This window comes from Lissotriton vulgaris, chromosome 11, assembly GCF_964263255.1.
Source record: "Lissotriton vulgaris chromosome 11, aLisVul1.2, whole genome shotgun sequence".
NCBI lineage: Eukaryota > Metazoa > Chordata > Amphibia > Caudata > Salamandridae > Lissotriton > Lissotriton vulgaris.
Genome location: NC_141699.1, coordinates 1,051,235,491 through 1,051,258,482, shown reverse-complemented (window position 1 = coordinate 1,051,258,482; position 22,992 = coordinate 1,051,235,491). Strand labels below are relative to the sequence as shown.

Below are 22,992 nucleotides of genomic sequence, written 5' to 3'. Positions count from 1 at the left end.
CCTAACTATAACGTGCCTGAAACCTATGATTTTTTCAGTGAATATATATAAATATATATATGGTAGCATGTGAACAGTTGGAAGTCATGCCTCTTTTAAACATTGCTTATTTACCATATTTCTAAAGAGTAGTTTTTTGGGGGTTTAGACATCAAAATATCATTTTTTCCACAGTCACACCAGCACCAGGTAAGTCCTGCTGGCACCTACCATCGGCTTATATCAATGCTTGACTCTCACACCACTAGCCCAAGTACAACTATCTGTTCATAGTTTCCCTAAATAAAACAATCACTGTGACATCAATAGGAACTGGAATGCATTGCACTTGTTAAGTGGAACAAGGCATAAACCAATTACATGGATAATAGGCAAGATAATATGGCACCACACTGACGAAAGGGTATCTTCAATGGTGATAGTTTACAAATTATTCAGCTCATATTTTAGAAAAGGTAACTCTAACACATACTAGTATGTAAATTCAAGTTTGATTATACTGAGCCAACATGGAGAAACGTGGCTCAGTGGTTAGAGGCGGCAGACCCGGAAGCTGAGATCGGCCATGGACCAGGGTTCGATTCCCCGCCTCGGCGGGTCTCGGGCTCAAAATTCCACGGAGTCGACAATTCTCGCTCCGGTGCCTACTCGACTCACGGGCTCACACTCTGCGACTCGCTCCCTCGCGGCGGGATGCCTGGCTTTCACCTTGTGGATACCCGGCCGGGGTATCTCACAGGGGAATACCAGGACGGGTTCCCTAAGCAAGCGCCTTGAGACCCCTGGGTTAAAGTGTTGCGCTATATAAATCGAAACACATTTACATTTACATGTACATATGTTCTCCACAGCAAGCGTAGTAAGTTAGTATTTTTAATTTTAAGATTATGCATTATATTCAACCAACTTATGGGTTGCTAATTCATCAATTTGAGTCTCATACTTAAGAAAATGATTGCCTTCCATACTGGATAGTAAACTACAAGCATTATGTAAAATTCACCAATCCAATTTCAGTAAATTTCAGTTACACTCTGGAAAGTTGAAGTTGCGTGATAATACATTAAAAGCTAATCGGATCCAAAAGTCTCTCCAAATTTTGTAGCATATCTTAAATTTTAACCATTAATGCTCATATTTCATAACATCTTTGCTCATGTTTCTGCAATTTAGATGTGTACTGTTTCAAAAAACCCATCATTCTTTCTAACAAACCGATTGTTTATGAATAAGATTCACATGGTAGCAAACATTTCTTCAGTCACTCACCGACTCATGTTTCAACATATTCATTGTCTTTCGTAACACAATAGTATCAAAGTGTTATGGCCACCAAGATTAATGGCAACAATTTTCATATGTTATATAAAAAAATATGAAAATTATATACAATATGATATATATTATGTACAAGAGAGTAGAACCCTTAAATGTTCTCTAATGGTTGGAATCCTTATGCGTTACGGCCCACATGATGCAAACATAACAGTATGTAGTATGAAATATGTCTGCTTTGAAAAAACACATTCAGCAAATGAGCTGGCTCTAGGAAGGCAGCAGAATGAGTATTCACAGTGAGAGATAAACAAATCATCATTCCTAGCAATAAAGGGAAACATGCATGATCCACACATGAAAATATAAATATTGTATAATTGGTCTCCTACAAAACAAAGAAAGCACGCCAATTATTCAGCAAAATTATATTTAATACATAAACAAATGCATTATACTCTTTTCATTTAAACAAGAACTAGTGTTGTTGTCTCTGAGACAGAATGGTGTAGGTAAAGAAAACTCAGAAAGCATTTAGATCAGATCCTTCATAGAAGGTGTAATTCACAGTATTGGAATTTCAGTTAAACACATATTTTCATGGAAATGACTCAATTTATTATCAGTACCTAACAATACGGATGTTATTTGAGTTCCTTTTTGAGAGGTCTTTAATTCATCATAGTAGTTATGTTGTTTGTTGATTTCTTATCTTAACATTCTTTTTGTTTAAAAGGATAGCTTAAGAAAATTAAAAAAGATTCAAAGGAAATTGCCTTTTTATACTGTAATTTTGAAAGTGAAGAAAAAGAAATCCCCTTTACTGCAAAGACCAAAGGAAATTAAATTGGCAATGACATTACAGTTTCCTGACATTTCAAATGGTTGTAGACTAATATGTATCACTACAGTGTAAAAGTAAAGTAATAAGAGAAAACATTTATTAAAAATGATAAAATATGTACACTTAATTTACACTTAATAAAAATAATTATGTAATGTATATTAAACAGTAAATAGAGTTTTACCTAATGTAACTCTTTCATTACAACATTCATTAGAAGATCATGTAACGGAATTAGACTAAAATGTGTTACATATTGTACAACAGCCCTATATCCAATGAAATCACTGGACAGTAGCGTCTTCGAGAAAGAGAGACTATATTATATGTAATATCAGCATATTTAGAAAATTAATAACACCTACTTTACTGTAAATTGGGAAAGATAGAACTTTCAATCCTGGTTTAAAAGGACTAGAGAAATAAATTGTGCTCAAGTACCCATATATTTTGGCAATAAGTATAAACATCATAGTCTTTAACAATGGTTTGATTTCACTAAATCGCAATAGAACACATCAAGTTCATAACCCATAAAATGTGTTTGAGTCAGATATTTTTGTTTAAAAAAAATTGTTTAGGAGGTAGAATTTGTGATTTGCTTTCCCCTCAAGTCTGAGAAATGACGCAAACATTAACATGTAAAAAAGTACAAAGTATGTGATAGTTTTAAAACTGCTTCTCTCCCCCGAATTGCTAAAAAGCACGTTCACACACCATGTTGTTTGTGTCTAATATTACAATGCAATCTAAACATTGTCTGGATAACAGGGGATGCAGAAAGCATATGCTTTTAATAAAGAGGATACTGTGACAGAACAAAGTCAATTGTCAAATGTTTATTTGCTGCTAGGTTGACGATTGTATAGAGGCTGATGGGAATTAAATGACAAGAGGGACAACTGCCTATATAGTCTAATTCTTTTCTAGTACAAGATTATGTTCTGTGCCCTAACTGTCTTTTTTATAGCTCAAGAAAAGTCATCACTATCAAGAGACCATGAATAAAAAGAAAAAGAAAATAAAAAATGAAGAAGAAGCAAATGAATGGACAATGTTGTCCTAGGAGGTTAGATGTACCAAGTAATTCTGTGATAGATGTAAATAGTTTGGAAGACTTCTTAAGAATATATTAAAGACATACCAGCCACATACATACTATCAAGTTGTTAAGTTTAGAAAGATGTGCACCTTCTGTGCCAAATGGAACCAGCAATTCAAATATTCTTTATTGCTAAGTGCACTTAATTGATGGTATGATAGTGATATATTATAGCAGCAATTATGTAAATTAATGGACAATCCTCAATTATATAAAGGAATGTTAGTGTTTTAACTCACAGTATTGGAAAACATGAAAAACAATTATACAGCATAACATTATTTAAATCATGTACCTTGTAGGAAGAAAATAGATTCACAAAAAAATCCTTTATGGTTATGCACACCTGTGATTTCAAAATTGTTTTTTTCATCTATAAAATGGTGGTTTTGAAACATTCTCGGAAAGACATGTTTTAAATTAATAAATAATTATTTACAGCATATATATCTAGAGACAATAATTTCTTCATATAGTCGAGACACCTATTGCTTTTAACCTGTTTATGCTAATGGATCACTCATTGTCTTTGATGTCCAGTGCATTTTGGTACTTGAATTTGATTGTTTTGTAATTTAAGACTGAAAAACATGATTTAGGCTTCAAGTTGCAGACAAAATATGAATAAATCATAGAGTGCTTCTATTTCTGTGGCACTGGCAATAAAATATAACACCTAATTATAAAAAACAGAGAAAAATGTAAGCATATTGTTAATATTAATAATATTGAAATTCCTTCTGTGATGTGCAAAAGAATGAATGGCTGTTGTTTCAAGTCTTCATGTGCAAGAAAAGCAAGTGGATTAACATGGTATTAATTGACTAAATGAACAAATAGGTCTAGTGGCAACACGTAAAACGTGGTTCACAACTGAGTGCAAAATTTAAATGGATATCATTTTCTCATGACTGGGTATTCAATAAAGAACAAAAATATTCAAAAGACACATGTAATTAAAAGTAATTGATTTTTAGTTTTTAAAGAACCTGCGGTGTCAAAACCTTACTTCATGATGCATTGTTCCCCACTGATGTACAAAAGAGCTTTGTACTTTAGGTTTCTTTCGCAGATAAAAGGCTCAACATTTGAAGATTTTGAAATTGATATGTAAACAGACCATTCTGCTTTTTTCAGTAAGTAGTCTATGAAATCTGAGCTGCTGCGGATTACTCATGTCCAAACAAACACTGGAACCATTGATTCCTTTGTGCCAACAGAAGGCATTAAGTTTTCATTAACCAGGAAGTAAAAAGGGAATTGCACTAGGAAACCTCGAATCCTCTGTAGTTCTTCGACAGCTTTAACTGGATCCTCTGTTGCCAGCCCTGGCTTGGCTATGAAGTCACGTAGATGATCCATGTTATGAACCTCATCACTAGGAAGGCACCTGAAAACCTGAAAGAGAAAGGCATATTTCAGTTTAACAAGTAGTAGAGAAACGTTCCACCAAACATTTGACTGCAAACTATCAAGGGAAGTATGATTTAAAAGCATTTATCCTATCATGTTTACAGCATAGTTGCATGTACAAATGAGGTGCAAGACGCAGAAGAAACATTTTTGGTATACCTACAAAGTTATAACCACTAGTAGACCAACACTGTAACCCTCATCTCTCCAAAGGCAATACTTACTGAAATAGAATATCTGTATTAAATAGAAGATTTGCAAAGGTAGTATCTATGTTTGGGTCCCACAAACACTTATTCTGTGCCAGTTGTGCTTGGAGAAGGGTTGTTTGACCACATTATTTGAAATGGAGGGGCGTAAAGATTCTTGTGAATCACTTGAGGTTCTTTGATTTCTGACTTTGTTCCGTATCTAGCCGCCATTTTGTGTCTCGTCACCATTTTGTGTTGCCCTCACCTAGGCCGCACGGCGAACGTAGTGTTTTTGCTTTTCCCAGCTGCTCGTGTCCTTTCAGTTAAAGAGTAACTCCATTGCCCTTGTTTATGAAACTGATGTCAGGGTCTGGCCGAGTTCGTTTATCCATGTCTGGGTTGACTGATCCTTGTCTCGACTGACTATTTGCCTTCTCCTATTCTTTCTTTACATTATCTTATCCGACTGGCCTTCGCTATTCTCTCCTTGTATTCTCTTGTTACACAGCTATCCCTTGAGGCACACAAATACGTCCTGCCACCTGCAAATTGGATTGTTGCAACCATCACTGATTAATTTGTTGGGAGGGGTAACACACGGGGTCTGAGAAAGGGGCGTATTTGAGACACTTGATAGCTTGTTTTTCAACTTTTCTCATTGGTCCGTTTTATATGTGTAAGGAGTGAATTTCGTAAATGTGTTTCCGATAAAAGATTGTGCGCCACGGTTTGAAGGGCAGTCTCCTCAGAACCCACCTTGTGTGTAACTTCTGGGATAACTGTGCTTGGCTGCAGCCAATAAACCTGGTTTCCACGCTCAACGGAGTGTCTCGTGTCTCTGTTCGACAAGGCGTGCCCTGCGTCGCCAGGCCCATGAGGCCCGGTTCTCCACACTCCCATTATAAAGTTGGCTGGCAAAAGACAGTGGACTTCAAAAAATATCGACTGATATCTATTTCGGACTAAGCATGCTTATCATGGTAGAAGATCCATGATTTATTATACATTTTTATTGCTCTTTATAGTGTTAATTTCAACATGTGCCAACTTCATACACAACCAATGAGAAAACAGAGGTTAATAGTGCAGGTTTCCTACTATCAGCAATATAATGCTTGATCTTTTAGAAGTGACGGAAAGGGTAAAAAAAATAAACCTTTACAAATGTTTCTTACACATCATTAGGTTAAGGTGTAATAGGTATTAACTACACTTCGATCCTACTTCCATCAAAACCTCCAGAGTGCATCCTTAGGAAAGCCCACTTATTTAAATTAAGTTACAAACTATGGGGCCCATTAGGATGTTGGGCGGATCGCCACCGCCATGCAGGCGGTGGCAAACCGCCCGACATCCTACCACGGCCGCCACCTATTTCCCCCCCTGCCATATTACAATGGCGGGGGCACCGCGGCGGACGGAAACACCGTCTGGCGCTTTTCCACCACGGTCGCCTTGCGGCCGGGGAGGAAAAGGGTTCATGTGGTCTTTACTTTGGGGGCCCCCTGCGGGCCCCCATGGTGAAGGCGAGAGGGGGGTGCATGTACCCCCCTGCATTTGCATACACAAAGTGGCAGCCACCGCGTGGTGCCTGCCGCTTTGTGTATGCAAATGCATGCCTGCATTTTTAACATTTGCAGCAGGTGGTGCTTTCAGCACTGCCCGCCGCAATGTTAAAAATGCAAGAAGCCTTACTTAACCCAGATATTTCTAAACACTAGACACCCAAGGAAGTTCATTGTGGTGTCACTTGAGTGGATCCTTCTATGTTCTCTTACACGGAATGCCCAGTAAACTGCAAACATTGGTTAAATCATGCGTTTCTCTCCCATTTATGTGGGAAACTTCTGGAATCTCTACAGGTCCTCAACATATCTTCCAACCAACATTCCCACACTTCTAATAACATTTTTTACCCCACTTGTGTAGTGCCCACGACAAGAAAGGTTCCAAAGAGCAATGTGGAGACATACATCAAATCCCCCCCATCAAAATGGACTTACTTTGGGGCTATTGGTAACCGTGGAATTAGGTCCCAGGTTAAGCCGGCAGTCAGGGAAACCTACCATACCCAGATCTTTTTGTAAAATAGACACCAGGGGAGTCCATGATATTGTCACCTGTGTGGATCCCAACTAAGGTTTCTTACCACATTGTCTTACAAACCTCAGACTTTGTTTAAAATCAAACATTTTCCTCACATTTTTATGAGGGGAAAATCCGGAATCTGCAAGTATCTACAAAAACCTAAGATTCTTTGAGTGCCCCTGATTCACACTGTTCCAGTTGTGGGTGCTAGGCCCAGCCACACAAGTGCAGTACCATTTGTATCCAGAAAAGCGTGTTCACAGACCCAAATGCAAGTCAAAAGGCAATGCATCAAAGCTCTGCAGCCACTCCCGTGCTGAATGGTTTCCAACCAAAAGGGCATAAAGTAACCATTAACAAAAAATAATCACTCAATGGATGAAGACTTTCAATCTACATGTGAGACCTGCATCCATCAGTGAGAGCAAACATTTATTCTCTGTTGCATTGTGCACAAGGCGAGATGTCCTTTTTACACTGTGACACAGCAGTGCTTGAGAGACTATTACCCATGTTCCTGGATGAAAAACAATGGAGGGATGGAGAACTGCAAGGACAGCAGGTCACACTACCAGTCACACCAAAATATAGGGATTGTTTTTCACAATATGAAAGGTTTTTCTGAAGGTTATTACACCCAAAAAAACAGGCTGTTCCTCTTACCTTGTCAAAAATAGTGGCATTGCGGGCTGAGGTTGCCACCCACACTTCCTTAAAAAACTTATCACTGACAGGATCCTGAAGGTCAACAGTCTGGTCACCAGTACAACCGAGAACTACCCTAAAAGGAAATGAACATAAAACAATCAAGCAGGAAAGACATCAATGCAACAACAAGTAATCATGCATGCAGTGAGGGTGGGCGGGTGAAGATCAGGAAGAAGGTGGCAGCATTGCCTTCAGAAATCATCTTTCATTTTAGTTTTGCATCTATACTATGCAAAGAGTATAACCACAAAAATAAATATGACTTACAAACCTGCATTAGCCAAGCTAACTCTGGTTCACCTTGTTTACCAAGCTTTAGAAATTATCTAGCCATAATCGCTGCAACTCTATATTGGCATTGTGTTTTGTCCTGTTAAAAAAGGAACAACTCCTACTGTCCTAACTGTTAGTGTGTCCTCTATCTATATACAGAAAAAAAGTTTAGTTTGGGAAATTTAACAAAAATATGTAACTTTTAAAAGACAGTTTTGCAGTTCAAAGTATTTGAAAACCTGCCGTGCTTGAGATAAATGCATCACATGTGTTCCCATGTTTGCACCTGCTATGTTCCGATTTAACTTTCCCCTTCAATATAAAGGTGTTCTGTTTACTGAAGTAGAAGTTCTGAAACCTATGTGATGATTACAATTTAAATTTGTTATTTCAAGTTGGATCTCATTCCTAGTTCAAATTCTGATGATCAAGTTACAAAATGTTAAAGGTTCCGGTAGTGGCGGTATGTAGGATTCTGTAGAGGGGGTATGTAGACACTGAGAAAAAAACCAACACACAGGAGGTTTATATTGGTCCAATAAATGTGGCAAATGCAACCAATAATTCACCCTGGTTACAAAATGTAACTGGAGTCAGGTGAACATTTCTCTTTAGTAGGTGACTAAAATCCATATAGAGACAGTAGCAATACCGTAGAAAATGTTTGCAACTGGTCAACTGGACTTTCCCCGTACATAAGCCGTTACACTTGTGGAGAAGTGTGGCTCAAGTGGTTGGAGCGGCAGACCCTGATGCAGAGGTCTGGCCCGGACCAGGGTTCAATTCACCGTCTCGGCGGGTCTTGGGCTCAAATTTCCCCGGACCTGACAATTCTCGCCTCGGTGCCTATTCCAATCATGGAGTCCCACTCTGCAACTCTGGGCAATAGCTTGCTTAATCTCCACAACGTCCCCTCGCAGCGGGATGCCTGGCTTTCACCTTGGGGATGCCCAGTAATGGGTTATCTAACAGGGGAATACCAGGACGGGTTCCCTAAGCAAGCGCTTAGAAACCGGTCGGTGATACAGCGCTATATAAATGAACTACATTTACATTACATGTATCCATCATGCACAACAGCTCTGACAAAATTTATTAGCAGATACAGCAGCACACCTGGTCATCAGGCCTGCACGACAGATTTTGAACTTCTTGGGCATTGTTCACCAATACATACCAACAATGATCCCTCATACATGGGCGGGCATATGGAGGCTAGTTGAGTGCCACAGAATATCTCTGCCGCAAACTTCAAGGAGTCCAGAAGCGAAAAGGCCAACTTCTACTATGTCTCAACTCTTAGGACAACATCATGCCTTGACTTCATTAACTCTGCAATGCTGGTTGGTTGAAGAATTGAATTGAAGGCACTCTGCAATACACAACAACAGTGGCGTAGCGAATCCCCCACTCCATCAGCTTAAGCGGGGGCTGCCAGGGGGCCTGATGGTCTGCTGAACTGTGTCCTGCATAAACCTTACTAGTTGTTTATGGGACTCTCTGTCAGCAGATTTTCAGAGAAGGAGAAGCTATTAATAGAAACATTGCCAGAAAGGCAATGAAAATAGGGTTGTAGGCCTGAACTGGTATATGCTCAGGGAGGGAAACAGACAGAGAAATAATGAAAATAAGGAGAAAGGTAGAGAGAGGGTTTAAGACAGAATAAGTATGGATGAGAGAAAAAATGGGTAGAAAGGTGAAAGAAAGATTGGGAGGAGAAAGGAGGGTAAAAGAAAGGAATGAGTGGAAGAAACTTTTGAAAAAATGGGAAAGTAGGATGAAAGGTGAAAGGATGAATCGATAGATGGTAGGATGTAAGGACTGACAGATGAAAGACTGATTGAGGGTTGGTAGATGTAAAAGTGAAAGGCTCGGTAGGTGGACCGGTGAATGAATGGATGGAAAAAGAAACAATTGGAAAAAAGTGGAAGGACGGGCCCTGCATATTTTACAGTCCACCATTTGACACTGGTTGTCCCAGAGTGTGGAGCACTAACATGAAATTTCACTTCTTTCGGGTTGGCAGGATGAATGGAAAGTGGATGGGAAGTACAGAGGTTTGGATGAATAAATGGAAAGGTTTATGGTTGGGATAGTGAATGGATGGGTGAAAGGCACTCTTCTAAGGAAGCTCAGATCTCCTCGCTTTTAATGCAACTGAAGAATTGTTTCATGTGAGGGGTATTTTAATTTTCTGGCTATACTACCTTGCACAGAAATCAGTCATAGGTATCATGCTGTTCTTCAAGCAGTAGCCTTTTTTCAATCCCCCAGGTCTGGTCAGTGGTTTTTTCTCACCATAAAACATCACCAAGGAGACTTCACACTCTCAATCCAAATGGATTAATGGTGGGGATTCTCACTGATTTGCATCCGGACAAACTAAGGTCAAGCCAACCTCTGATGACACCATAAAGCTTGACTGTTTGCTTTAGCTGCTTCACTAGTAAAGTTGTACCACACTGACCACCCAATAATGCACATGGAAGCAGTCTATAGCGGTGAAGGCTCTCTGAGCTACCTACAGCCATCTCGAAGAGCAAGAAGAGAGATGGGCTGCGGCCTACAAAGTGGTCTTGCCCAATGAACCAGAGGATGCATAGACCGGCTATGTGTGGAAAGCTACTGCTTCACCTACAGCTCTTTCCATCACTGGTATGCTAAACTGCACCAACAAGTCCACCACATCACCTTTTCCTGGCCTATCAACATCTTAAACAGCCACACACACACCTCCCTAATCATGTGTGACACCTCTTGTAGGACCATGAACTTTATGAGGACTCAACACCTGCCCCACTACCATAGATTGACATGATCAGCCACTGAAATGATGTGCAGGGGAGGGCCAATTCATGTGGAAGGGCTGAGTAAATTATGTGGCAGGAAATGGCAAAGTATGCGCCACATTTTGTGGTAGTATTACTTCATTAATTTGTCATTTTTACACTCGTTAACACTGTCTGGGAAATTGTTGCCCCTCAGTACCAATTTAATACCGAATTTTCGCAATAAGCAACCGAAAGGTGACCAGTCAACCTTTGCGAAGGGCCTTCCACTCCGCGACAACAGGCGGCGCTGCGTTTTAATTAACTTTTGAACCATTTGAACCTTAAACTATTTTCTTTTTGCTAAAATCCATAGATTATACAGCAAATGATGGAATATGTGGCACCACATGCAGCAAATCTATAATAATGCGAAAAACGCAGCGGCTGCACAACTGCATAATTTCAGGGGCCCTAGACATGATCACAATGCATGCTCTTTTTTCACCTACGACCCTCTGAACCCACTTATGCAGCCTTTGTACAGCTTGCAACCGTGCTCAACAAAACATAAGGACCACAATAAAAAAGCATGCTAGAAATACTAGATAACATAACATGTATACATGCATCATTTTTTAAGCATTACCTGAAGCATTGCTTTCGAAGGGACTGGGCAAATCTTCCTGCAAAATATTCTTCGCCATCCATCACCGACAGGACTGTTTCTGTGTCTTGCACAATGACGGCCATTTCACTGTCACGTTTTCCCATCATGCTTCGATCATTGATGTTAGCGGAGCCTTAATTAAAAATAAAAAATAAAAAAAAATATGCGTATTTACCCACGAGATATAGAAACGGGCCCCATTGTCATTCAATACTTAAGAACAGTGATTCTTAACCAAAGACAGGAGGTCAGTTAAATGTTTTTCCTAGAAGGCACACAGCTAAGGTGCTCAGAATGCACGCCTACTCCTAGTGGTCGACTTATTGTTTAACCTTTATGCATTGCTACAATCTAGTTTATGGTTTTGTCTTCTTGTTCAGCACTTACAGAGGCACTGTGCAGACTAGTACATTCCTGGAAAGCAATAAACGTACAATCATGGGAGGTGCTTCAGAGAATATGAATCAAGTAATCCACAGAGAACGAGTTAATATTGCTTTTAACACAAATGCTCGTTTTGACCCAAAACAACCATTTTTAATATCTCTAGAGGTGTCAAAGTGGCAGCAATAAAGTGCTGATAGACTTTACAGGTTAAACTAAATTCAGTTTCAGTGTATTAATAATTTGGATGGTCTCGACAGGGAATTGTACATTTTTTTTAAAAAACAGAGAAAGCACAATTAAGCTCAGTTAGAGAGATTTGAGCAAATACGTTTTTGAGTTTTGTGAAACATGCAATTAACAACAAAACGTTCCTGTGTGTTAGAAAAGGAGCTCGAAACCCTAGCTTAAACTCCGGATTAAGAGAGGACCAAGAAGAAATCTTGAAGGGGCCTCATCTTAAATTGGCCTGTAACATGGAGTGGTTACATAAAGATGGGATACATTACAACCAGGTAGCGTTACCACTCTATTTACAGCAACTATAATTATAAGACCCAGACCTGGGAATAGGATGCAGGATGCGTTATTATGGCAGTTTAAATAGGGTGCACCATATAGAGCCCGGCAGATATGTGATCCATTACACACTTTTGGGATAACTCTACTGACAAACCTTGATCACTCTATCAAAATTATACTGGGTCTCCTAGAAGGCATAGTTAACAAGCATTGGCAAAGCCAATAGGTATAGCCTTAGCAACATGTTGCGATGGTTAAATTAACAAAAATATATTATTGCATGCATACAGTAGAAAATAAACAGAACAAAACATGCTAACTGAATGCGATGGCTCTCTGCTTGAAATAACATTTTACATTTAAAAAAAAGTTGACTATTGCCTGTAAATTTAACCAAACAGTATGGGTGCTTCCTAGTTGACAGGCGCACTTAGAAGAGATATTAGAAAAACCTTGCTCTCATAGGTGCAACAAGTTGGTAGTAGTGGCTTTGAATTACTGTAACCTGAAGACGTTGTTTAAACACACTTGAATAACTAAAAAATAAATAACAGAAAAAAACATAAGCAAGCTAAATATGATGCCAAGTAACTCTTGAACAGAAGTGCAATTCTGTGTAAGGTGCATGAGTACCTTAGATCAGGTAAAAAGCTCTCACTGACATTGAAGAGAGCCAATGGCTTAGGTGGACTAACCCATTGCCTCATGCTATAGGCTGTGGTGGGTAGAAGCAAAATTTGAATGACCGCTGACCAGACCGATGCATAAGGATATCTGATCCATAGCTCCTCTATGTAAGAACACCAAATGTATTACTTTTTTTTATTACACAAGGCTCTCAAATGGGAAATGGCCTTAACAACAACGGGTGTGCCACGCGTTGTTGTTAACCCGGCAGGGTAAAGGCATGCGTGCTAAAGACGCAGCCGTGGTAGACACCGCGTGGTACAGGCATGCGTTGTTCAGGCTTGTGTTGTACCATCATACAACCCTCTCAAACAGCTAAAACTGTCTCTATCTATGCCAGACCTAAAAATCAAGATCCTATGCTTGTTGAGTCCTCTAGGCAGTTTTTGAAACTTCATAATAGGATATCTATCTTGTGCCCTCTCTCCACACTTCTGCAAGACATTTTATTGGTGCTCCAAAAGAAATGAAGTCTAAAAAAAGTCAAAGGTGTTGCGGTGTTAGTTTGCACCCAAGCGCCAAATCTTAAGAGTCGTCAAGCACTGTACTTGAGGCAGGACACTAACACTCAGGCTTCCACCCCATCCTGAAACTCACAGTGCATAATTATCACTACCGACAGGGGCACACGTACAGGGGTTGATTTATGCTGTAAAGTAAGTTAAAACACAGAATATCTATCTGATTACAGTGAATAATGACCTAAGATATCACCAGAGAAGCAATCTAAACCAAAATGAGCTACCCTTTAAGCTCACCCACCTCTGCCATGGATACTCATGACACCTTGTCAGACAGAACCATTCATCAACCCTCCCAGCCTTGGGAGTCCATGACTCATCTTTGCAATTAAGGCATATGAGATGCTTCAGCTAAAAGAAATAACTTTGTGAATGGCACAAAAACAGAGAAGAGTACAGTATGCAAAAATATGTAGGCAGATTATGACACTGTTGTGATGCAAATGGTATAAGGGGCTGCTTCTGCAAGCTGTGGACAAGCTGCCTGAAAGGAATCTCGTGTGCTGAGGAGGGGTTTGGGACATGGATCTGCGAGGTGCACTCGTGGGCCACGTTTCTTTTCGCTTGATGAGTCAGGAGCCTACACCTTCTCATCCCTGTACACATGGATACATTTAGACTTGCAGTGACAAAACCTCATCATTTTGTACTGTCCTAAAAACACGTCTTTGCAAAGAATTTTACTGCTGTATCAACATTTTGACCACGTTTCATGAGATTAAAATTATCCCTATTAATGAATTGCTTTTATGGATAAAGCTCCTTGATGGCATACAGCTGTAATGGTCCTGTCAGGAAATAGTGATGTATGAACTTCTTCACCACTCTTAATAGCCAATAAATTCAGACTGAATACTGATGACAATCCTGAACACGTGTGCTTACATGGTCTATATATTTATTTCCTTATAGGTAGCATTACAGGACCGACTGTGCTTTATTTCTTCCAAATAGTGAATTATTACAATCCTTACAAACTAAACTTAGTACAGAGAGTAGGTTACCAATCAAGGTATATCCTGAAGCAATTAGTCAGGGAGAAGAAGTTTAATTAAAGGCCTTGTTATGAACATGGCTGGCGATTTGCAGATCCTAAAGAATATGGGCCCAATGTAGGAGCCCTAATACCGGTCGGAAACGGCCAAATTCGACCGTTTCCGACCGGTATTAGGGTTTTCTAATGTAGGAGCATGCTTTACAGAATCGGTATTTTACCGAATCTGTATTTACAGATTAGGTAAAATTACCGAATCGGTAAATACAGACTCGGTAAAAATACCGATTCTGTAAAAGCACAAGTAGGTAGCACATCTTTGAGTGCCGCAGGCCTTTCAGATTCGGTATTTTACCACCCAATCCAATTGGGTGGTAAAATACCGAATCCATGCTTCAAGGCCCATAGGAATCAATGGGGATACCGATTCTGTATTTACCGAATCGGTAAATACAGAATCTTACAGATTCTGTATTTACCGATTATGAAATACCTACATGTGCCCCCTTCTATTTTACCACTTCTTAAATACCGAATCGGTAAAATTCGGTATTTTAGAAGTGGTAAAATAGAATTACCTACATCTAGCCCTATGTTATTTACCTTTGACACATTCTAGTCGCAGATTCCTTACCTTTTGAATTTCACCAGGTATCAGACTGGATCCGAAGTGCAGAGCCAAGAACAACACTGACCAATGGCGTGTCAAAATCAGGATCCAGAAAGGGGTCATCCCTGCCCCTATAAGTCCATTTGCAGAGCGGGGAGGATGGGTGGGTCGGTAAGGAATCTGCAGCTAGATATAGTCTCTACCAGATAAGGCATTACTGAAGATAAGTAACTTGTTCAACTGATAGAGACTTCTAGTCGCATATTCCTTACCTTTTGAATCGATACCCAAACTAAATTCAAATGAAAAAATCTTGCGAGAATGAACGGGCAAAGTGCCCATCCATGTGGACCTGACAGTCCAGACAGTAATGTTTGGTGAACATGTGCAGGGAAGCCCACGTTACTGCCTGGCAGATATCGAGGACCGAAACTCTGTGTGTAAACGCAGTGGTGCCCACTTTAGCTCTAGTAGAATGAGCCCGCAAACCTTCAGGAGGTTGCTTCTTGGCTAGTGCATAGCAGATGTTGATACAGAGCACAACCCATCTGGAGATGGTCTGCTTCTTTACACCAACGTACCCCACAAAGAGTTGGTCATGCAACCAGAACTCATGTGCGGACAAGGTAGAACTACACTCTTTTTGGGCCCAGACTGTGGAGCCGCTCCTCTTCTTTAGAGGAATGTGGAGGAGCATAAAAGGTAGGCAAGGTGGGTAGTGATAACTTTTGGTAGAAAGGAGGCTCTTGTGCGCAGCACCACTTTGTCAGGATAGGGTAAGAGGTAAGGCAGCATAAATGATAAAGCCTGCAGATCACTTACTCTGCGGGCAGATGTAGTTGCCACAAGGAAGGCAGTTTTCAAGGTGAGAAGCCTGGGGGGACAATGGTGTAGAGGCGCAAAAGGAGCACATATCAAAAAAGTCAAAACCAAATGAAGGTCCCACTGAGGCATAATGAATGTGAAGGAGGGAAGAGATGAGTAAGACCTTTGAGGAACCTATGTACAATAGGGGTCTTGAACAAATGGGTTGATCAGGCAACCATACAAAGGCAGAAAAGGCAGAGAGATAGCCCTTAAAAGTACTGGGCCAGAGAAAAAACAAAAAGCATAACTTCAGAAACTGGGGCAGAAGTGTAATCAATTGATTTTTCTTCAAACCCTGTCACAAGTTTTTTACGATGACAGGTGTATACTGTCTTGCTGGAAGGACACCTGGCTGCCAAGATGACATTTCAGTCTTCGGGGGGAAGGTTGAAAGCTGTCCACGCAAGAAGGAGGAGAGTGGACAGGTGCGGTTGGAGAACCCTGCCCAGCTGTTGTGACACTAGATCTTCCCGAAGGGCTAGCCTGATCGGAGGATCGATGGCCATGCTCAGAAGTTCTGGATACGAGACTTGCCATGCCCATTCAGGGGCCACAAGGATGTCTTGGGTCCAGAGATTCTTGATCTTCTTGAGAACTCTGGGTAGGAGTGGTATGGGCCGGAAAGGCACACAGGAGGACTGAGTTCAACTCAAGACAAAAAACGTCTCAGAGCGTGTGCCCCCTTGGAAACTGCAGCGTGCAAACCTGCTGACATTGCATGTTCTCGGCGAAGGCAACCAAATCAAAGCAAGGCTCTCCCCACTACTGAAAGAGACCCTGCAATGCCTCCAGATGGGGACGCCATTCGTGATATGCTAGGCATTTTCTGCTGAGTTCATCTGCTCTGGCATTCAGAGAGCCTGCTAGATGTTGAACCACCAGAGTAATGCCCTGGCGTTCCAGCCAAGACCAGAGACACACGGCCTTTTGACAAGGGGCCCATGACCCCACCTCGCCCAATTTGTTGCAGTGCCAGTGGCGGTGGTTATCAGTGAACACCTGCACTAGGTTTTCCTTGATACATTGCCAGTCGGATTGCTCGTAGCTCCAGCGTGTTGATGTGGAGAACAGATTCTGCCAAAGACCAGCGCCCTCTGATCTCCACCTTTCCCAGATGGCTGCCCCATCCCAGGAGTGACGCACCTGTCACTACTTTGAAATCTGGTTGAGGAAAGGAGAGGGGTCTGCCTCTGATCAAATAGTGGTTCATTAACCCCCACTGTAAGTCCTTCGCAGTTCCTCTGAGATCTGGACCAGGTCGGAGAGGGTCCCCTGATGCTGTGCCCACTAGAAATTCAGGTCCCACTGCAGAGCAAACATATGCCATCTGGCATGTGTCACTTGAAGAATGCAAGAGGCCAGGAGGCCCAGCAGCCCCAGAGCCATTTTCACAAAAACCCAGGATAGAGGCTGAAATGTCTGTATCATAGACTGAATATCCTGGAGTAGTCACTCAGGAGAATAAGCCCAAAACTGGACTGTTTCCAGAACAGATCCAATGAAAGGGAGTGTCAGGTGTGACTTTGACATGTTGATAGTGAACTCCAGTGAGTGCAGAAGGTTCACCATAGTCTGGAGGTGGGAACAAACAACCTGGGGTGCGCAAGCCTTCAACAACCAGTCATCACAATAGCAATAGGCAAACCTGATCTCTGCAGATGACCTGCAACCACCACCATCAACTTTATGAACACCTGAGGGGCACTATTAAGGCCAAATAAGAGCATGGTAAACAAAGAGCTTGCGGTCTACTATAAACCTCAGATAACGCCGATGGGCAGGCAGGACGGGAATATGAAAACAGGCCTCCTTCAAGTCCAACATACCATCCAGTCTCCTGGATCCAGGGCAGACAGTACCTGAGACAACGGGAGCATTGAATTTCTCCTTCTAGAGGAAGAGATTGGCAGTTCGGAGATTAAGGCTATGACGAAGGCCGTTGTCCTTTTTGTGAACCAGATAGTAGTGGGAATAACAACCACAACCTACTTCTGGCATCGTAGCTGAGAATTCCTAGCGGAGACCGGAGAGATGATCCTCGGTCAGCTGGTCATGAGATGGTGGCAATGGGGGCAGGCTTAGTCTCGAAGGGGAGGGAGTGGCCCCATCAGACAATCTGAAAAACCCAACTGTCCAATGTTAACTGTATGGCAGTTGGGCAGGTGATGGTGAATCCTGCCGTCAACTGGGTGCCTATGGTTGTAAATGAGCTGACTAGGAGGGTTTAGAGGCTGTTGTAGTAGGTGGGTGGCAGACTGATCAGAACGCTGGCCACCTGACCCACAAGGTCTGTGGGTACCACACCCTCGGACACACAGAGGCTGGTGAGCCTGCACAGCACAGTGGCTGGGTGGGAATTTGCATCGCTGGAAGCCCCTTCTATAGCTATGAAAAAAGTGAAAGGCAGATTGAGGAGGACGTGGGGCAGCGGACAGTGCTATGGACCTGGCCGTAGCATGAGAATCCTTAAAGTGCTTGCGCGCCGAATCTGCCTAGAGACGAGGCTGGAGCCTCCGCCATGGAACCAGATGGGGCCCCGTTTGACCAAGCGGGGCCCAAAGGTGCATTGTCGGGGTCAGGCCATACAAACATGCCGTGCACGGCCTCATAGAACTCCTTCAGTTGGGCAGAGTCGCTCTGACATTTGGAAATCTGGGAAGGCACAGAGCCGGCCCTGCTCAAGTTCCGGGTGTCATCGAGCCTTCCTTGTCTCGTCGGTCGACAGACGAGAAGTTGAAGAGCGCTTAGACTTCTTGCTCTTCTTTTGAGACTCATCCCAGAGTGTCCCAAGGACTTCAAATGGGACAAGGAGGACTTTTGGCTCTGCGAGTGAGCCTGGAACCTTCCCCTCGAACAGAATCTTAGCTTCCACGGACTCCCATGCTGTGCCGCTAGCAGTGCCAGGGATTGCTCCCTCAAAGCCTTCTGGGCCATGGCACAGCAATTAGAGCACGATTTGGTGTTGTGGTTGTGCTCCAAGCTCTGCAGACAGACAAGGTACGGGTCAGTCACTGACATTGGTCAGTGACAGGCACCACAGGGCTTAAAACCCAACATCCTCAGCACACCAGGAGGTAACCCTCAAAAACAATGCACAAAATGTCAAAATAAGCCTGTCAAAAAAAAATGAAGGGGTAGCTCTTCTCTGGATCAGCACTGGCTGACGGTGAAAGAAAAGAACCGACATCAGTACGAATGCGTGGCACCTATATAGGTACCACAATATCACTTCCTGCGAGGACGACGGACAAGAGCCTATCAAAGTCACTTACCGGAGCGCAGGGGTACTGGTCACGAAAAAGCTTCTGGATACAGTCTGATGCTTGTGGAATTTCAAAAGGTAAGGAATCTGCAGCTAGAAGTCTCTATCAGATTACCTTTGGAACACCATTCTAATTTTCAGAACGAATAAGGCCCCCACCTTCATGCTAGCACACCTTACTCACCTTATTGAGACCAACATTGTAATTTATTTCAAAACTTTCTTAAAAATATATCACTTCTTCAGATAGTCTGCAAAAGAGGCTTGAAAGACACAGGCACACATTTTTGTACCACAAGTCTAATGTCTTTTTTCCAATCCCTGATAAATGACGTTGAGGAATTTTACTCTCTCGGATAGTCCTAGTTTAAAGTTGCGGTATGTTATCAGAATTTCAATTTTTAACGTCACATACAGAATCAAGAAGACCGTAGAGAAAGAATGCACTGTCCATTTCATTTATGCTGCATCCGACAAAAAAATCAATCTCTTTAGAACTGTGCCTTAACATTCCTATTGAGGCATGAAGCCTCCATTTTAGCAGTTTCACTTCTGAGAGGCTGGTATAGATGGGCAGAGTGAGCCACAGGGCTTGGGGATGTCTCTCAGAAGCTATACAGTCTCTATCCCAGATACAATCACAAGCTGGTGCCTCTGAGAGACCCCTCGGGCAAATCTCCATTGAGTCAGATGTCAGCACAGCACTTTTGGCCCAGGGAAGTAATGCAGGCCGGTGCAGATTCAGTCAACTCAGATTAATGCCTGGAAATCTGGAAGTGCCAGGTGGGGGGTTTGGTGCATTCATGGTTGACCTGCGAGTTCTCATGGCAGAAACGCCTGGAAGGCATGTAGGTAAAGGCCCCAGAAAGTACACTTGTACAAATGTCCGGGTAGTCATATGTTGAGTCAATGACTCTGGTCAGTCAAGTTAGTTTCATCACAAGAATGATCTGCTATACCAATATACAAGAAAGTAAACACAAATCAGCTCAATATTACAAGAACAAAGTGCTAGGCTTCAAAAGCAATCAAACACTTTGCTATCAGATAAAAATGAGGCCACATGGAGTAGGTTTATTGTGGCAAATGTAAATCAACATTCATTTCAGACTGGGGCAGAGTCATGATGGTTGTAAATATCAGTGGTGGTCATATATGCACTGCCCAGGTGTACTATTTTGTCCCAAATGATTAAAATATGCTCCTATAGCACGGATGAAAGCTTCAATTGCGGTAAGTGGTCAAACATATTCAAATTGCCAAGAAATACCTTGCACCTCTAAATTTGCTGGCATATTTTGCGAAACATTTATATCAACTATGAAACAGGGTGCCCTTTGTTGAGGCAGAGGTGATACCCGCAGTCAAAAAAGGTTTTGTGAATCGGCTGCCAATTAGTGTGCACATGGTATGTTATGCTTCTCCTCGACTGATGGATGGGCTTTGGAAGAGAGCACATGTTTCCAGGGACTTATCATTCATACGTGACATCCCTGCTCACTGAGTGATCCTTGGATCTAAGCCATTCAATCTGACTCTAGGAACACTAATCAGAATTTCTGGGAACCCTCACACTGTTCTAGACTGGTTTTGTGGTCCTGGAACACGTGGAGAGACAAAGGGCACATGAATTCTGTAGCCTGGAAGTTAGATTTGTTGGGGCAGCTTTTTCCTTTATCCTTGCAGTGTTGTGACTTCAGCAATGCTACTTCAGGTGACAAAGTTTTCTGAGGTTTGCTATGACTTTTTAGAGCATTTAGTTTCAGGTGGTTACGTGTCAGCTAGCTTTGTGTTTCCAGTAGGACTGCGTTGAGGGACTGAATGTCCTCAGGGGAGGCGAACTTCAGGTATAGTTGAGTATCGTCCGCATACATGTGGTAGTGAATGCTGGATGCTTTCAGAATTTCTGTTAGAGGCTCCATGAACAAGTTAAAGAGCGTGGGAGAGAGTGCTGAACCTTGGGGAACCACCAGTGTAACCGGTGTAGGATGGTTCAGGGATTGGTTCACTTTGAAACTCTGGGATCTGTTCTGGAGGAACGAAGAGAACCAGTTAAGAACAGACCCAGACAGCCCCATCCTTGTTCAAGGAGGTCAATTAGGTTATAATGTTTAACAGTATCAAATGCTTAGGAACTGTCAAGAAGGATCACTAGGCATGACTCATTATTAGCGCATCATCGACAATGTGCGTTAGCGCCGACTCTGTGCTATGGCCCGGGTGAAAACCAGATTGGCATTGGTCCAGGAGTTGGAAATGGTCGATGAGGTAACAGAGTTGGGCGGACACACATTTCTCCTGGAGCTTTGTCAGGGTGGGGATGTTGGAGATTGGGAAAAAGTTATGAAGGTCCTTGGGATCAGCAGTTGGTTTCTTTAGAATTGGGGTAACTTGACCCAATTTTAGGCAATCGGGGATAGCACCTTGCCGAAGTGATGCATTGACGATCGTAGTCCACAATGTTAGTAAGGAGGATCTAACTTCAGAGAAAAGGTATGATGGGAGAGGGTCGTTATAGTTATTGGAAGGTTTCAGTGTCTACAAGGTTTTGCGTATAGTGCATTCATCCAAGGCTTGGAACAGACTCCAGGATGCATTGTTTTTTTGGGGGGTAAGTTTGCACAGGGTCAATGATATCCAAGCCTGGTGGACAGAGGGAGATCAGTGGACTGATTGACAGGTTGTCACAGGCAGATCGTAATTCAGTTTCAATCTTAATAGTCTTATCTGTGAAGAAATCTGTGAGTTCTTCACAATTAGGCAGTGACCCTTGACCCCGGGAGGCAGAGTTCGGCGGACTATTGGCTTGGGACTTGATGAGTTCGAACAGTTTTTCTGGACTTTTTTTACTTGGTCTGGTTGAGTTCTGTAACAGGTGGTTTTCGAGCATCTGATGCGTTTAATATATATGCTTCTAAGGGATCTCAGGTGGTAGAGATGCTCAGGGGAGGGAGAGGACTGCCACAGCCTTTCGGCAAGTCTTAAATATTGTCTTTCGGAATTAAGTCTATCAGTAAGCCATAGTTTGTAGAGTCTAGAGGGCATTCTTATGAATGATATTGGTGCAATTGAGTCTAGAACGTTAAGCATTGTGTGGTTATAGTGGGCCGTAAGGTCGTGGACATCCGCCATGTTCGGGGGGGGGGGGGCAGTATGTTATCGCAGAGAGCAGTCAGCTCTTACGTGTTGATGTTCCATAGGCACCTTTTCAACTGTTTTGGGTTCTTAGGCTGGGCTTTACTTGCTCTTCTCGATTCCAAGATGCAGAAGGAGATGCAGTAGTGGTCTGTCCAATCACATGGGAGGATCAAATCCAGGAGGATGGAGTTGGGCTTACCAATGACAAGATCTAAGGCAGCTCCTTCGGTATGAGAGGGATTGTCACAGATGTGGATTAGGTTGAGGTCAAGTAGGAAGGATTTGAGGCTATTTACGGCCATATCATTGACATCGTTCCAGTGGAGGTTGAAATCTCCCAGGAAGATCTGAGTGCTCGGGCAATCTGCATTGGTCGAGATAATGTCCAAGATCTGCTCTGTGAAGGGAAGGTAGTTGCGAGGGCGGTGGTAAAACGTGTGCAGTTTGCATGAGTGATTGTTGCCACCAGTCAGTTCAATGCATAGGTATTCACAGGATGGCAGGAGGTCAGTCTGTAGTACTTTCACTGTCAGATTGCTACGATATAAACAAGCCATGGCTCCACCTTGACCACTGGATCTGTCCAGCCTAATGATATCATAGTTTGGAGGTATTAAGAAGTCCAGGATGGGGGCAGCTGAGTAATTTAGCCAGGTTTCCGTCAACATTACAAGG

At 42.2% G+C, this 22,992-nt stretch overlaps 1 protein-coding gene across 2 annotated transcripts in view; it reads right to left on the bottom strand.

Annotated features, from left to right (window-relative positions):
- Positions 1–1,691: 1,691 nt before the first annotated feature.
- The window catches only part of PLD1 (phospholipase D1), a 370,836-nt gene continuing 349,535 nt past the window's right edge, over positions 1,692–22,992 (bottom strand). For both annotated transcript variants that reach the window (XM_086944395.1, XM_086944394.1), the window contains 3 exons: positions 11,312–11,465; positions 7,577–7,694; positions 1,692–4,619 (listed from right to left, as the gene is read on the bottom strand). In XM_086944395.1, coding sequence (XP_086800521.1) covers positions 4,395–4,619; positions 7,577–7,694; positions 11,312–11,465 — 497 coding nt within the window. In that variant the 3' untranslated portion in view covers positions 1,692–4,394. The remainder of the gene's footprint in view (positions 4,620–7,576; positions 7,695–11,311; positions 11,466–22,992) is intronic.